Source organism: Oncorhynchus mykiss, chromosome 16, assembly GCF_057628025.1.
Source record: "Oncorhynchus mykiss isolate SJ-2025 chromosome 16, ASM5762802v1, whole genome shotgun sequence".
In the NCBI taxonomy this organism is placed as follows: domain Eukaryota; kingdom Metazoa; phylum Chordata; class Actinopteri; order Salmoniformes; family Salmonidae; genus Oncorhynchus; species Oncorhynchus mykiss.
Window position 1 is genome coordinate 25,498,667 of NC_143037.1, and position 14,994 is coordinate 25,513,660.

Below are 14,994 nucleotides of genomic sequence, written 5' to 3' on the forward strand. Positions count from 1 at the left end.
CTAACCGTGTTCACACTTATGGAGGTGTCCTGACCAATGGTCACCAACCAGTGGAAGAAAAGCCCACACATCCTGTAGCTCCCTAGGACCAGGGTTGGGGACCACTGACCTACAGGGAGGGGAGAGAAGAGAGGAACAGAGAAGTAAATAAAAGAGGCAAATGGGGTAAAAGAGGAAAGGAGGAGAAGAGAGAGAGAGGAGAGAATATGTTAAACAGAAGATGAGAAGAAGGAGAGGAGGGGGCCAGAGAGGAGAGGGCCAGAGAGGAGAGGGCAAGCAGAACAGGAGATGAGAAGGTAAATAGAAGAGGAGTAGAGTATGAGAAAGGTGGTAGTATCACTGGTTCCTACTCCAGGGTATCTAGGTCTCTATTATGTGGCTGTAAAGCCCAGGTCATTGTCTGTCTGACTGGAATGAGCTCAGTCAGCCAGCCGGCCAGACCTAAACTGCCCAGTCAGCTGGGGCCTGTGTGTGTGTGTGTGTGTGTGTGTGTGTGTGTGTGTGTGTGTGTGTGTGTGTGTGTGTGTGTGTGTGTGTGTGTGTGTGTGTGTGTGTGTGTGTGTGTGTGTGTGTGTGTGTGTGTGTGTGTGTGTGTGTGTGGAGTAGGGAGGGAGTTATTGTGTGTGTGTGTCAGAGAGAGATGAACTGTGCGTGTGTTTGCGTGTGTGTATGTGTGATAAATTGAGGTAAACCATGTGAGCATATGCTGGCTCATGAGTGTTTTTGTCACTGTCAATCCATTTCTGTGTGTTGCTATGATGAGGCCTGTTTAGGTGTGTGATAATGCGTTTGTAGCCACACCAACTGCTCATCGCTCTGACTGCCTGGGGGAGATAGCATCTCCTTGTGGTAGAGCCACAAAACAACTGGTCTGCTTGGTCTCTGTTTACTAGTTTTCTAGGTGTCTCATTGTTTTCCTCCCCTTTCTCTGCAGGATGAGGAGAATGGAAACGGCAACGGAAAAGGTGAGGGTTTTCCATGTGTCGTTATACAGTCCTTTGGTGTGCGTTGTTTACAAGTTAAAAAATGTTTAACGAATATATGCCACGTTTGTGTGTCCCAGGTTGTCAAAGGGGTCGTCTGGAGCCCATGGACACCATCTTTGTAAAGAGTGTGAGGGAGAAAAGCCCCGCCCACCAAGCTGGCCTGTGTACAGGGGACAGACTGGTAAAGGTGAATGGGGAAAGTGTATTAGGGAAGACCTACTCTCAGGTGATCGCGTTGATCCAGAACAGGTGAGACACACGCACACGCAGGCACCTACACACATGTGATATGACACATTATATAATACTTGTTACATAACTTTACACAATGGCCCATTATTTTACTATCTCTCCTCTATCCCTCTTCCAGCGAGAATGTTCTGGAGCTCTGCATCATGCCAAAAGATGAGGATGTGTTGCAGTTGGTAAGTGTGAGTATGAGATTTCTGTTTCTTTCTCTCCTCTCCTCCTTCCCACACATCAGATTATTTCCAATCATAGCCCAATAAAAATACACCTCACAATCACAAAGCAATTTGGTTTGGTGAAGAATATTGAGTTAGTAGTACTGTATAGACAATTACAAACATTTCATATAATTCCAGTGCTGAACTATCCCTACTGGATATACAATAATTACACAATAAGACGTTTTCATTGTAACACAAATTGAATTGTAATATGTAAAAAATAAATTAAATAAAAAATAAAATAAAAAATGCATTCCACCCGCCTTTGCTTTCACAAACACCTGACAAGCTAGTTTGGAGTGGATTTTTAGTTCCGAAATACATTTCAAATGTATTGGAAACAGGTTGTCAAATCATGTCACGTGCCACGGAACACGTTAGACTACCAAACGGAATGTGTTCATTTTGGGTGAAATACTACTTCGCACCTGCTTTCTACTCTTCTCGATCCCTTGCTTCCCTCTCCAGCTCCTTTCTATCTCTTCATTTTTTCTATCTCTCATGCTCCCGCTCTCCTCTTCCCTCCCATACAGGCGTACTCTCAGGATGCCTACCTGAGAGGAAATGAGCCATACACGGGAGGGGCGCAGCATATCCCCGACCCTCCCCCACTCTGCTACCCCCGTGCCAAGCCCACTTCCACGGCCCCTCTGCCACCCAACCACCAAAGCCCCCTGGACAACTGGCACTGCCGCCCCAGCCCTGTTAACCAGGCATCCTCCTTGGACAACCGCTCTGCCGCGGTTAACGTAACTCAGACCTCCGGCAGGCCCAGGGGTCCGGGAGAAAACGAGGAGGATGGCGGAGGCCATTTTAGCTCCTCGGCAGGACAAGAGGGAGATTGGCTGCCATCTTTGGGGCAGAACCGCGGGCGCTCGTCGTCGGCTGTCAGCGCACTGGATTTCCACTTTGCCAACCACAACGCCGCCATCGCCTCTGCAACCCTGCCCCACATGCCCGCCCGGAAGGGAAGTTTACCGGCTACGCGTGCCCACAGCGACGCCATGTGCCACCAGGCGCTGTCGGACTGGTACTACAGCCAGGCAGAGGCGGCCGAGCGCATGTCCCCTCGACACCGGAGCATTTCCCAGGATCGGTTAGCCGAGCTGGGGTTGGGCTTAGCGCTGGGGCCTGGTGGCGCTGGAGGTGCGGGGTCTAACTCTATGTCCTCCATGGCTCACAGAGACCACGGTGTTTCCCAAGAAACTCTGCTGCTCCACCACCAGGCAGCAGCCGCCTCCCACGATTCCTATTGGCTGGGAGGCTGGGGAGGAGTGTCCGGGCCAGGGAGCCGTTCGTGCTCCGAAAGCCTGCTGGCGGCGTACGCATCGTACGAACGCAACTACGGGCGCTCACAGGAGATGCTAGCCCAGGCGGCTGCGCTGGTGTCGCCGCACTGCGAGAGAGCCCCCGCCTGGCCGTCGCAGGGTGCCAAGGAGCAGGACAAGGACTTGGGAAACCACCACACGGTTACAGCCACAACTGCAGCCACACTGGGTAAGCTCCACATGCATAGAGATATTTAGATGGATAGATAGGCAGGAAGACAGACATCTCCCCATCTCCCTAAAGTGTACACTTACTCACTCCCCTTGTGGATTTAACATACGACATACACCAGTCTAGCATGCCTTAAAATCCATGAGGGGGTTTAAGCAAGTGCACGCTTTTAGGAGGAGGGCAAGGAATTGGCATTTAGCCAGTACTTCTCCGGCTGAACTCTGCCTATATTATGTCTACCTTTTCCCCACAGCCACAGCCCCCTCCGTTGGTCGGCAGACCCAGCAGCAGCAGGTGGCTGAGCCCCAGACCCAGAGCAGGAGGTTGGAGGAAGAGGAGCTGGTGGGTTACAAGAGCTACAGCCCCTCCTTCTGCCGCAAGGCCAGCCACCTCCTCCAACAAGCCCACTCCTTCAGAGAACCCACCTACATCGGACCCCACCTCAACTGGGCACCCAGTGCCAAAACCAGCCCCTCAGACTGCGAGGGAGGCTGGATAGGAGGGGGGGTGGTAGTTCCTCGTCCTTCCTCCACCCCGGCCGTCATCCCTTCTTTGTCGGAGGATGAGAGAGTGCTGGGGGAGGAGAGGGGGGAGTCGAGGGAGACGCTGTCTCCTCTCCCTCTGGGCCAGGAGGTGGTGCTGAGGCAGAAGCCCCCTATGGGGCGTCGGACCCCCGTGCAGGCCCTCCGTCACCCCCTCTACGCCCTCCCAGTGGATTCGGCCGAGCCCCCCGTCGGGCTGCTGCCCTCCCCAAACAACCCCACTGCAGGGACACCCTCGCCCGTCTCTGGGGGTACCAGAATGGGGGACAGTCTAAGGAGGCCCAACGGTAGCCTGCAACCCCACCACAGCACACCCGACTCCCTGGCCTCCATTCCCTTTATAGGTTAGTAGTTAGTACCCCACCCTACTCTCCAACTTCCGCCTTCCTCCCTTCCCTTTCTTTATGAATAGTTTGGGGGAGGGAATTATACATTTATACCAGGGTTCAATCCCAATTTTCTTCAATGCTTTTCACTGAGACTTCAATGAGAACGGCAACTGTGATGTACACTGAGTATACCGAACATTAGGAACACCTTCCTAATATTGAGTTGCACTCCCCCCTTTTGCCTTCAGAATAGACTCAATTCGTCAGGGCATGGACGAATGCTTCCCACAGTTGTGTCATGTTGGCTGGATGAAACTGTTGAGCGTGAAAAACCCAGCAGCGGTGCAGTTCTTGACACAAACTGGTGTGCCTGGCACCTACTACCATACCCTGTTCAAAGGCAATTACATATTTTGCCTTGCCCTACCCTCTGAATGGCACACATACACAATCCATGCCTCAGTTGTCTCAAGGCTTAAAAATGATTCTTTAACCTGTCTCCTCCCCTTCATCTACACTGATTGAAGTGGATTTAACAGGTGACTTCAATAAGGGACCATAGCTTTCACCTGAATTCACCTGGTCAGTCTATATCATGGAAAGAGCAAGTGTTCTTAATGTTTTGTATGATCAGTGTATACACATATACTGTACATAAGTTATATGTTATATGTGTATAACTGAGTAAATGTCTTTGTAACTTTAAACTTTTAGTGCAGTGTATGTGTGTACGTCTTCTGTGTCCAGAGAAATATAGATTTTCACACACGTATTACCTTCAGTGTGCTTGTGTAGTAACACCTATGTATGTCCCTGGGGTGTGTGTCTGTAACATGACTCTGTCTATCCAGTGGTGTAACTCACGAGTACATTTTGACTCTCCCGTAGAAATATGCTATTTTACATAGGAAATAATACTCGATGACTCCTAACCTCTGACCTCTAACCCCTGACCCCTCACAGATGACCCTATCAGCCCTAGCGCTGACCTACGTGCCCGCCACGTGCCCGCCTGCTCCGTGGTGTCCTCCTCCAGTGCCCCGTGCCCTCTTGTGTCCTCTTTGCCCTGTGCCCTCACCTCTAGTACCACTACTGTCTCCCCTGTCACCCTCTCCTCCTCTACCTCCCCCCTCGTCAAACTCCGCTCCCAGGACAGCAGTGAGTGTCCCCAATTCGCCTCACCTCTCCTCACCATACCGCCATCACTTCCTTTAGAACGATTTCCCACGTTTTGGCATGTAGACCTGTTCTCACTTCTACACCGACTGTTGTCGATATCCCCAGTCAGTCGATACAGGGTAAGTGCAAAAACAGGTACACATGTCAAAACAAGGAAGATTGTACTTAAACCTCAAACCCCCTTCAACTGCCCCTCCATCCACCTCTATCTCCAGGCTCAATGTGTTCTGTGTTTGCTTCTCTCTGACATGTCTAGAATGCCTTCCATTTTGAGCTATCTCACATCACTGTGTTCTCTTTGCATGTCTTTAATTCCCTCCCTACTGATTAATCTCTCTCTCACCATGTCCCTCTCTTTTCTTTCTTTCTGAGAAGGCAGTATCAAAAGCCGCCGTTCCTCCTACCTGCTGGCCATTACCACGGAGCGCTCCAAGTCATGTGACGAGGGCCTCAACACCTTCCGGGAGGAAGGCCGTGTCTTCTCGTAAGTTTGGCCCCTTGTTGTCTGAAGACTATATGCAGAGGTCAAAAAGGTCAGGAGAAATGAAATATCTTGTTTTTCTGTGCGTCATGCAACATTCTCAAATATCTTTCCACAGGAGACTACCAAAAAGGGTCAAGAGCTTTTTCACTGATGGGGTGAGTATTATCTCTTCTCTGTTTCATCTTTTATTTGATCATTATATTTTATTTTGTCTGCGTCAGCTTTGGACCAATCACATGAGAACTGTACTTGATTTTGTGATCTGATTGGCTCTGAGCTGTGGTTGTGTGGTATGATTGGCTGTGTATTCCAGTCTCTGGAGAGTCTACGTGCTGCAGAGGAGGCGCGGTCGAAACGTCACTCCACCTCCGAGCTGGGGACCATCACCTTCAGTGACGTACGCAAGGACGGCTGGCTTCACTACAAACAGATCCTCACGGAGAAGGGAAAAGTAATACACACGCACTTTTGTTTTGCTATCCTTGTGGGGACCAAACAATTGATTCCCATTCAATGAATTCAATTAAAGTCCCATGATGGTAGTGACTGCCCATTACTGCTTATCACTTATTAAGCATAATTTATTCACATTACTTTACCGTAATAAAATATTTCAGTTGTGAATATTACATTTGTTTTATTTGATTACTTTATTATTTCATTTCCAAGTCATCATCTCATCTCTATAGAGCTGCTGCCTATGCAGTCTGACAAAATCACTATTTTAGTAGTTCTTCAAAGTAAATAAGGCTAAATACCAACTATCAACCACTTAGATCATGTATTTTCAGGTAGAGATACTGTACCTAGCGAAGCAGCTGCTCTCTATTCCTCCAGATCACGGATTCTTCTGTCTCTTCTCTCTCTCAGTGTCTGCCCCACACTAACCTAATGTAGCAGGCGTAAAAGAAACACACACAGACCGGACAAATAGGCGTGCAATGGTTTATGGTCATTGTACTTAATTACCACGTTTTCTGCGCTAAACTATGTAGAATATTGAGCTCACAGAAAAAAACTGAAAGAAATATAATCTCTCTCTCTCTCTCTCTCTGTCTCTCTGTCTCTCTGTCTCTCTGTCTCTCTCTCTCTCTGTCTCTCTCTCTCTCTTTCTCTCTCTCTCTCCCTCTCTCTCCACCAACCACAGAAGGTGGGCGGCGGCATGCGTCCGTGGAAGCACGTCTTCTCCGTGCTGCGCTCCCACTGCCTTTTGCTCTACAAAGACAAGCGGGAGGCGGTCCTCCACGGGGCGGGGGCGGGACTTGGCCACGGGGAGGACGAGCACCCTCCAATCAGCATCCGCGGCTGCCTGATTGACATTGCCTATAGCGAAACCAAGCGTAAGCACACTCTGAGGCTGACCACTCAGGACTTCTGTGAGTACCTGTTGCAGGCGGAGGACAGAGATGACATGCTGGGCTGGATCCGGGTCATCAGAGAGAACAGCAAGACAGACAACGAGGTAGGTGGAAACAAAGATTATATTAAACTGAGGAAGAGTGCATCATTTAACTGACTTGTCTAGTTAAATAAAGGTTCAAAAAAATGTTTCAAAAGAGTGCATCATAGAGATACAGTATAATACCTATACTTTGTTCTGTTAAATTCTGTGGAGGGCCCACTCTCCAGTCTTTCCCCAAGTTTATGCCCCCAAAGCAACATTCAGGTCATCTGGCATCAAATTGACAATTGAAACAAAATTATCTTAGATGAGGGGGGCAACAGAACTAGGCAGGATAGCTTTATTTATTTTTTTAAACATAACATGTAATCAACATAATATACAAAACTGTCTTTTGCTTGTGTTTCAGGAGCTGGGTTTTTCCAGACAAGCTCTCATCAGCAAGAAGCTCAATGACTACAGGAAACAAACGTAAGCTACGCACCCCTAACCACGCTCACTTAATTCTAAGCGTTTTACACACTAAATCCATGTAAACTACTTTTCCCAAATATCAATGCACTCTTACAACCTTTATTTTTCCCTTTTGGTTCTTGGCACAAACGCTAGACATTTGTCGTTATGTTCATGGGCCTTTTGTTGTCTTCTAAATGCCCATACTATCAGATATCAAGGTAAGACCCAAGTGCAGAAGTAACCGTGTTTTTTGTAACAACAGGGGCAGGCAAATGACAGGTCAAGGTAGGCAGGGGTCGATAATCCAGAGTAGGAGAAAAGGTGCAGGTAGGTTCAGGGTCAGGGACAGGCAGAGTAGCCAGGCGGGCGGGTACATGGTCAGGACAAAAATCAGGAGGATGAGAAAAAGAGAGGCTGGGAATAGACAGGCACTGACAGGACAAACGCTGGTAAACAAGACAAACTGGCACAGACAGACAGAAAACACAGATATAAATACCCAGAGGATAAGTGGGGAAGATGGGCGACTCCTGGAGGGGGTGGAGACAAGCACAAGGACCGGTGAAACAGATCAGGGCGTGACACATACAATATTCCAGCCCTCTCTTTGTCTCCATCTAGTACAACAGGCAATAAGCCAGACACCTCTCCCAGGGCCCATCGCATGATGCCCCCCTTCCTCCTGGCCAAGACAGACAACGCTTTCATGAACCGCTCCTCCAGCAAGGGTGAGTGACACACATGCCACAGTCCCATGGCACAAGCATGGCATAAAGGTTCATTAGGCACCAGACGGAAGAAAACAGACTGAAACCTGGAGGGACTACCTGGACTTGTCCAATAAGAAACACTGTTTTTAATTTTCCGCTACAAAATGTTGGCTTAGTGCATGATTTTAGGACAGTACCAAGCCATTGCATTTTTTCAAGAGTTTGCTGTACTTAAGTGCTGCTTTGTAAATTGTCTGTGTTCTCTTTCTGTTTATCTGTCTGTCTGTTTTAGATGAAAGCAAGGGTCCATGGGGTATCATCATGAAGAAAGCAAAGAAGACAGGCCCCAAGGTGTTTGGAGTGCGACTTGAGGACTGTCAACCTGCTGTTAACAACAAGGTTTGTCGGTTGTCGATCTACTCTGTTCCTCGATCACCATTTACATATTCCCTATCGCTCTTCCCTCTTCTCAATGTGTTCTCAGTGTCTCACATTATCGGGGAATGGGGGGTGTTACCCCATGACATGCAAACATCTCAAGACCAACTGAAAAGCCCAATAATGAATTATCCATTCAGCCATTATCCATTGCTACTTTTGTCATATTATCTGGCAATGTGTTGCTATCCCTTTCTCGTTCTCTTGCTCTGCCTCTCATTTGTCTATGAAATAGAAATGTATTCATTACTAACATCCTTCTCTCTGACACTCCTGTCTCCATCTCTCCCCTCGATCTAATCCTCCTCTACCCCTCTAATCTTTCTCTTTCTTTCTTTCTCTCGCTCTCTCTCTTTCCCCCTCCATCTACTCTCTCTTTCTCCCCCCTCCCCCAGTTTGTCCCTCTGATTGTGGAGCTGTGCTGTGGGCTGGTGGAGAGCATGGGTCTGGAGTACACTGGCGTCTACAGGGTGCCGGGCAACAATGCCATGGTGTCCAACCTGCAGGAGCAGCTCAACAGGGGCCTGGAGATCAACATTACTGAGGAGGTGTGTGTGTGTGTGTTTGTGTGTGTGTGTGTGTGTGTGTGTGTGTGTGTGTGTGTGTGTGTGTGTGTGTGTGTGTGTGTGTGTGTGTGTGTGTGTGTGTGTGTGTGTGTGTGTTACAACATACTAGAAAGAGAGACTGAGGGAGTAAGAAGGAGGTGGATGATAGGTGTGTTTGTGATACCGAGAAAGGCTGACAGAGTAAGAGAGAAAAAGAGAGGGGGAGAGAGTGAGAAATTCAGTCAAAATTAGATATAATATGTGACATGAGGACATTAAATAGCTAAGGAAACTTTGAATATTCATATTTTTCCAGACTTAAATTTGGCTTTTTACCCTATTTTCTAAAATTAACTTTGGTAGTTTTATCATCAAGGTCTAACCTTATTTAGACATGGCAGAGTCAATCATGAATAAAACAAATTAAGAAGTACTTTTATATGAATATATAATTCCATTTAGAGGGAGCCAAAGGGGGGTTTGCACAGGGGTGTTCCCCGAGTTTTGTACTTTTCAGTGTAAAATCATTTCTTCACATTTCTTCTTCGGTGAAGGAAGTCTCCAGGATACTCTGTTGGCTTCAAGCTCCAGTGTTTGGGACAGATTTCTGTTCGGCTTTAGCCTGGTTTGGCTCCTAGACTCGAATGGACAGTCGTGGGCAGTATGTGTTTGGTTACTCTGTCGCCAGCTGCGTATGTTATGTCCCTGAAAGGGGGGATATAAAAATGACTTACAAGGACAACAAAGCTTGCTTCAGTCACATTTGTAATGAAAGATAAGCTTGCTGTGTGCTCTCTCTATAGGAATTACTAGACATCAACAATCAAACTGTGCAGACATGGAAAGAGCACAGAGATTGTATAATCACACTCAGATGAATGATGAGCATACTGCTTGCTAGTACACTTTATGGTGCTGTATGAATATACTGTATTTCTTTTTAAGGCGCATTTGATTCTATCACTGAGGCTTGCTCATGGCTGTGGCTGCGTCTGCAGTGGCAGCACGTGATCGCTGGCCCAAGGCCTGGGTGGCCATCCACTGAGCGGGCATTATGTCAGACACCTGGGTCACCCAGTGAGGGCTGGGAATCAGCTGAGCCAGTTGGTTGCTGAAGTAGTAAGCAGCTAAATTGGTCTGGGCAAGGGCTGTGGCGGTTATAAAATCAGCCGGTGACTGTCAAGCAAATAACTGCCGGTCTCACTGGCAGTTATGTTAAGTAATTGACCATTAATTAACATAAACATTTAGCATCTCCTGGCTTCCATAGCCTACATGCCGACCTTTAAAACATCTACTTTTAAAAAGTCTAGTAAATCCATTGAATATAGCCAGCACCATTACAATAAATCCATGATTTATTTTAGACAGTTCTAAAGAAACATGATATGAAGAAAATGTAGTTTATTTGAGAAGAACAGAATAGCATACTCTGAGTTGTCCTTATGTTTGGTCCTGATCTGACTATGCCATATGGCTGATCAATAATTTCTTTGTTTTTTTGCGCAGGCGTACACACTTCATCAGTCTCTCATTCACAATTTGACAATCCATGCCTTTTGCGACCTGTGGTCGTTGTGCCCTTGGGCTGAATATTATATTTATAATTCCCTTCTCCCGGCTGCGTGCTCTGAATCACCTCTCACCCACAAGGCATCTCAGCTACAAAGTAGGCTACAAGTGAAGACAGACACATTGGGGACACAACTCCGTGTGTCTTTCTTATCGAATTTCGAGGCGCATACTGAAGATGTTAGAACTGTCCACAATTTATTTTCATCAGCCAACAAGATGAGTAGGCCTAACAAACAGCAAAAGCACTAGCATATGTCAATCTACTATCCCCCATTGTACAACATTTGAGCTATTATATTGGTCAACTTGTCCTACTGTGCGAGAAAGAAATATTCCAAACACAGTTGTGGGATGCAATAGATCCCAAATTAATACTACCACTCACATCAAAAACATTTTAAAAGCAATGATCAGAAAGTTTAGCTTAAAATGTTGATAAGCTATTAGGCTATTTCTTCACATATAAGTGCAGCAATGCTCACACTGCAATAGGCTATAAGCACGAATGCTCAACATTTTTCAGCAATGCTCACACTGCAATATGGTATAAAGCGCAACAATGTGCACTCGGCAATAGGCCTTAAGCACGAATGTTCAAAAATTTTCAAAAGTGCAATTAGTGGAAAAACACCATTCTCAAAAGTGACCGCAAATGCGATTATGCATGTAACGCTTTATTATAAAAAGGTGCATTTTATTTTTTATTTTTTATTTTACCCCTTTTTCTCCCCTATTTCGTGGTATCCAATTGTTTAGTAGCTACTATCTTGTCTCATCGCTACAACTCCCGTACGGGCTCGGGAGAGACGAAGGTTGAAAGTCATGCGTCCTCCGATACACAACCCAACCAAGCCGCACTGCTTCTTAACACAGCGTGCATCCAACCCGGAAGCCAGCCGCACCAATGTGTTGGAGGAAACACCGTGCACCTGGCAACCTTGGTTAGCGCGCACTGCGCCCGGCCCACCACAGGAGTCGCTGGTGCGCGATGAGACAAGGATATCCCTACCGGCCAAACCCTCCCTAACCCAGACAACGCTAGGCCAATTGTGCGTCGCCCCACGGACCTCCCGGTCGCGGCCGGTTACGACAGAGCCTGGGCGCGAACCTAGAGTCTCTGGTGGCACAGCTGGCGCTGCAATACAGCGCCCTTAGCCACTGCACCACCCGGTGGCTAGTTATCTTCCCCAAACTTGAAACTCATGCGCCGCCTATGTACGCTAGTTAGGCTATACACCAGTTGTAAAGAGGATTAATGTGCTTAATTAAAAGTTATTTGGTCACTTTAGTTGTGATACAAACCTTATTAAAACATATAGGCCTATGGGCAAGGCTACACGAGGAGTGTGACTATGATTTGAAAAAGTAGCAAAAAAATGCATGCCCTGTTTCTTGCCTACTGCACACAAGCTGGGCATCATTCACAAGTGATAAAATGTCATTCACAAGTAATAGGCTAATATTGTCACCTATCAGACTATTCTTGATTTTATCTTGTCTTCACATACATATACTAAATCATTTGTGTCAGTGTGATTATAGGGACAATAGAGTGCTGAGTACCAGGCAGTTAGCAGGTTTGGTAGGCTACTAATGACAATCAGCAGCATCAGAGTTTGGAGAAGCCTAGTTACCGTGACTAAACGGTCAAATGGAATTTGATTATTTTCATCATTGTGTCAAGAGATATAGTACTAAAACACTTCAGTGTCTCCCTTGATCCTAGGTCCTGGCAGAGTTGTACAGACTCAGGACAACTGAGGTTTGGAGGAATACGCAGATTTAAAGAGGAGTCCGTAATTTGCTTTCTAATGATCATGATCTTTTCCTCAAAGAAGTTCATGAATTTATTACTGCTGAAGTGAAAGCCATCCTCTCTTGGGGAATGCTGCTTTTTAGTTAGCTTTGCGACAGTATCAAAAATACATTTTGGATTGTTCTTATTTTCCTCAATTAAGTTGGAATAATAGGATGATCGAGCAGCAGTGAGGGCTCTTCGATACGGCACGGTGCCGTCTTTCCAAGCTAGTCGGATGACTTCCAGTTTGGTGTGGTGCCATTTCCGTTACAATTTTCTGGAAGCTTGCTTCAGAGCTTGGGTATTTTCTATATACTAGGGAGCTACTTTCTTATGACAAATGTTTTTTGTTTTTAGGGGTGCGACTGCATCTAGGGTATTGTGCAAGGTTAAATTGAGTTTGTCAGTTAGGTGGTTAACTGATGTTTGTCCTCTGACGTCCTTGGGTAGGCAGAGGGAGTCTGGAAGGGCATCAAGGAATCTTTGGGTTATGTGAGAATTTATAGCGCAACTTTTGATGATCCTTGGTTGGGGTCTGAGCAGATTATTTGTTGCGATTGCAAATGTAATGAAATGGTGGTCCGATAGTCCAGGATTATGAGGAAAAACATTAAGATCTACAACATTTATTCCATGTGACAAAACTAGGTCCAGAGTATGACTGTGGTAGTGAGTAGGTCAAAATCCACTGAGTCGATGATGGCTCCGAAAGCCTTTGGAGTGGGTCTGTGGACTTTTCCATGTGAATATTAAAGTCACCAAAAATGTGAATATTATCTGCTATGTCTACAAGGTCTGAATAGGAATTCAGGGAACTCAGTGAGGTCTGTAAACAGTAGCTATAAAAAGTGATTGAGTAGGCTGCATAGATTTCATGACTAGAAGCTCAAAAGACGAAAACGTCTTTTTTTTTTTTTTGTAAATTGAAATCTTCTATCATAAATGTTAGCAACACCTCCGCCTTTGCGGGATGCACAGGGGATATGGTCACTAGTGTAACCGGGAGGTGAGGCCTCATTTAACACAGTAAATTCATCAGGCTTAAGCCATGTTTCAGTCAGGCCAATCACATCAAGATTTTGATCAGTGATTAGTTCATTGACTATAACTGCATTGGAAGTGAGGGATCTAACATTAAGTAGCCCTATTTTGAGATGCGAGGTATCACAATCTCTTTCAATAATGGCAGGAATGAAGGAGGTCTTTATTCTAGTGAGATTGCTAAGGCGAACACCACCATGGATATATGATTTCCCTGTGGAATGGGAGGCTGGCGGGTGTTGAATTTGGAGTTGGGCAGGGCCATGGCACTGACCATCCTCTGCTTGTACCTGTTGTCCAGGTATTGTGGCGCTGTGCCTTGCTCTGAGGCGAGGCCAGAGCGGTTTGGTGCACACGATACAGCCATTCATCTCCGTCACAGCCTAGTTGGCCTTCTCGGGGGAAGAGAGGGACACAAAGCCTTTGCTGCGGCCGCCCTCTGTCATTACCTTGTTCTGAATGCAGAAAACTCCTTCCTTAAAATGTGATCATCAAAGGCATCATCCAGGTTCTTTACAAAGAGGTTGATACCTCTGTATCTGGCCTTTTGGGTCAGGATTCATTTGCCCAAACTTGGGTTTCAGCACAGTTTGGCACTATGCTTTCTTCTGGGTGCAGCCCAGGAGCCCAATTCAGCTCCTTTCTGTTCATCTCATTCACAGCTCTCTGTGTATCCTCATGCCTCTCGAACGCCATCGACTTCCCGCTATCATCATTAACTTGACACTCACGGTTGGTCCATGTTTTTCAAAAAGCTCAATCAGCTTCTCATCGTTCATGTCTCTGCCAAGGTTGTTGACAAACACGTTGTTGAACTCTCTGGTCTTGGCTCCAAGTTCATCTGGCCTCTTGCTCTTTTTGGTCATCCAAGCAACAGCAGTCTCCTGGGTCTCGTACTGGATATAACCATAGCCCCTTGGATTTCCCATTCTCGTCACAAACTACCTTGCTAGAGTAGATGTCTCCAAATGCTGAGGTCTCATACAAATTCTTATTTCCAATGGACTTTTTGTCCAGGTTCTTGATGAAGATGTTTCCCACCCCACTCTTCCTCAAGATAGGGTCAGGGTCAGACCTCATGATGCGCAGATATCTTCCTTCAAGCATATCATTGCTGCATATCATTGCTGAACATGAGCAGGGCACGCTCAGCACCGATAAAAGTTAACGTAGGCATAGCCAAGGGAACGATGGGTAACCCGATCCCTTCATACATGGACAGAAAAGATTGGTCCAGCCTCACTAAACATCATCACCTCGGTGACTTAATTTTGAAGATCTAATTTACACGTGTTGAGACGAGTTCAAGAGCACAGAATGACAGGTGTCATGTGTTGGAACCCTCGAAACTCCCTAGTTTGTGATGTCATAAGTGATGATGCATCAAATGCAATTCTGATGTGCCGTCTTTCTTTTATGTAGTTTACAGGATTTACATTGCAAACAGAAACATTTCAATTTGATTTAAATAAAGAAACAAACAAATAAATAAATGCACCTTAATCTTTATTTAATAACAGTTTGGGAAGTCAGAGAGAG

The 14,994-nt window shown here is 46.3% G+C and overlaps 1 protein-coding gene and 1 pseudogene across 15 annotated transcripts in view; one reads left to right on the forward strand and one right to left on the reverse strand.

Moving 5' to 3' along the window:
• LOC110491721 (rho GTPase-activating protein 23) overlaps positions 1-14,994 on the forward strand; it is a 72,130-nt gene that overhangs the window by 47,037 nt on the left and 10,099 nt on the right. For 5 of the 15 annotated variants that reach the window (XM_090202395.1, XM_036946602.2, XM_036946604.2 and 2 more), the window contains exons 3-16: positions 935-965; positions 1,064-1,235; positions 1,357-1,417; positions 1,990-2,953; positions 3,210-3,842; positions 4,791-4,985; positions 5,382-5,490; positions 5,606-5,645; positions 5,804-5,941; positions 6,638-6,952; positions 7,302-7,363; positions 7,970-8,076; positions 8,351-8,457; positions 8,892-9,044. In XM_090202395.1, coding sequence (XP_090058521.1) covers positions 935-965; positions 1,064-1,235; positions 1,357-1,417; positions 1,990-2,953; positions 3,210-3,842; positions 4,791-4,985; positions 5,382-5,490; positions 5,606-5,645; positions 5,804-5,941; positions 6,638-6,952; positions 7,302-7,363; positions 7,970-8,076; positions 8,351-8,457; positions 8,892-9,044 — 3,087 coding nt within the window. The remainder of the gene's footprint in view (positions 1-934; positions 966-1,063; positions 1,236-1,356; positions 1,418-1,989; positions 2,954-3,209; positions 3,843-4,790; positions 4,986-5,381; positions 5,491-5,605; positions 5,646-5,803; positions 5,942-6,637; positions 6,953-7,301; positions 7,364-7,969; positions 8,077-8,350; positions 8,458-8,891; positions 9,045-14,994) is intronic. The other 10 variants (XM_090202398.1, XM_090202392.1, XM_090202396.1 and 7 more) reach the window with 3 other exon arrangements.
• Positions 10,002-14,708, reverse strand: LOC110491722 (polyadenylate-binding protein 1A pseudogene; annotated as a pseudogene).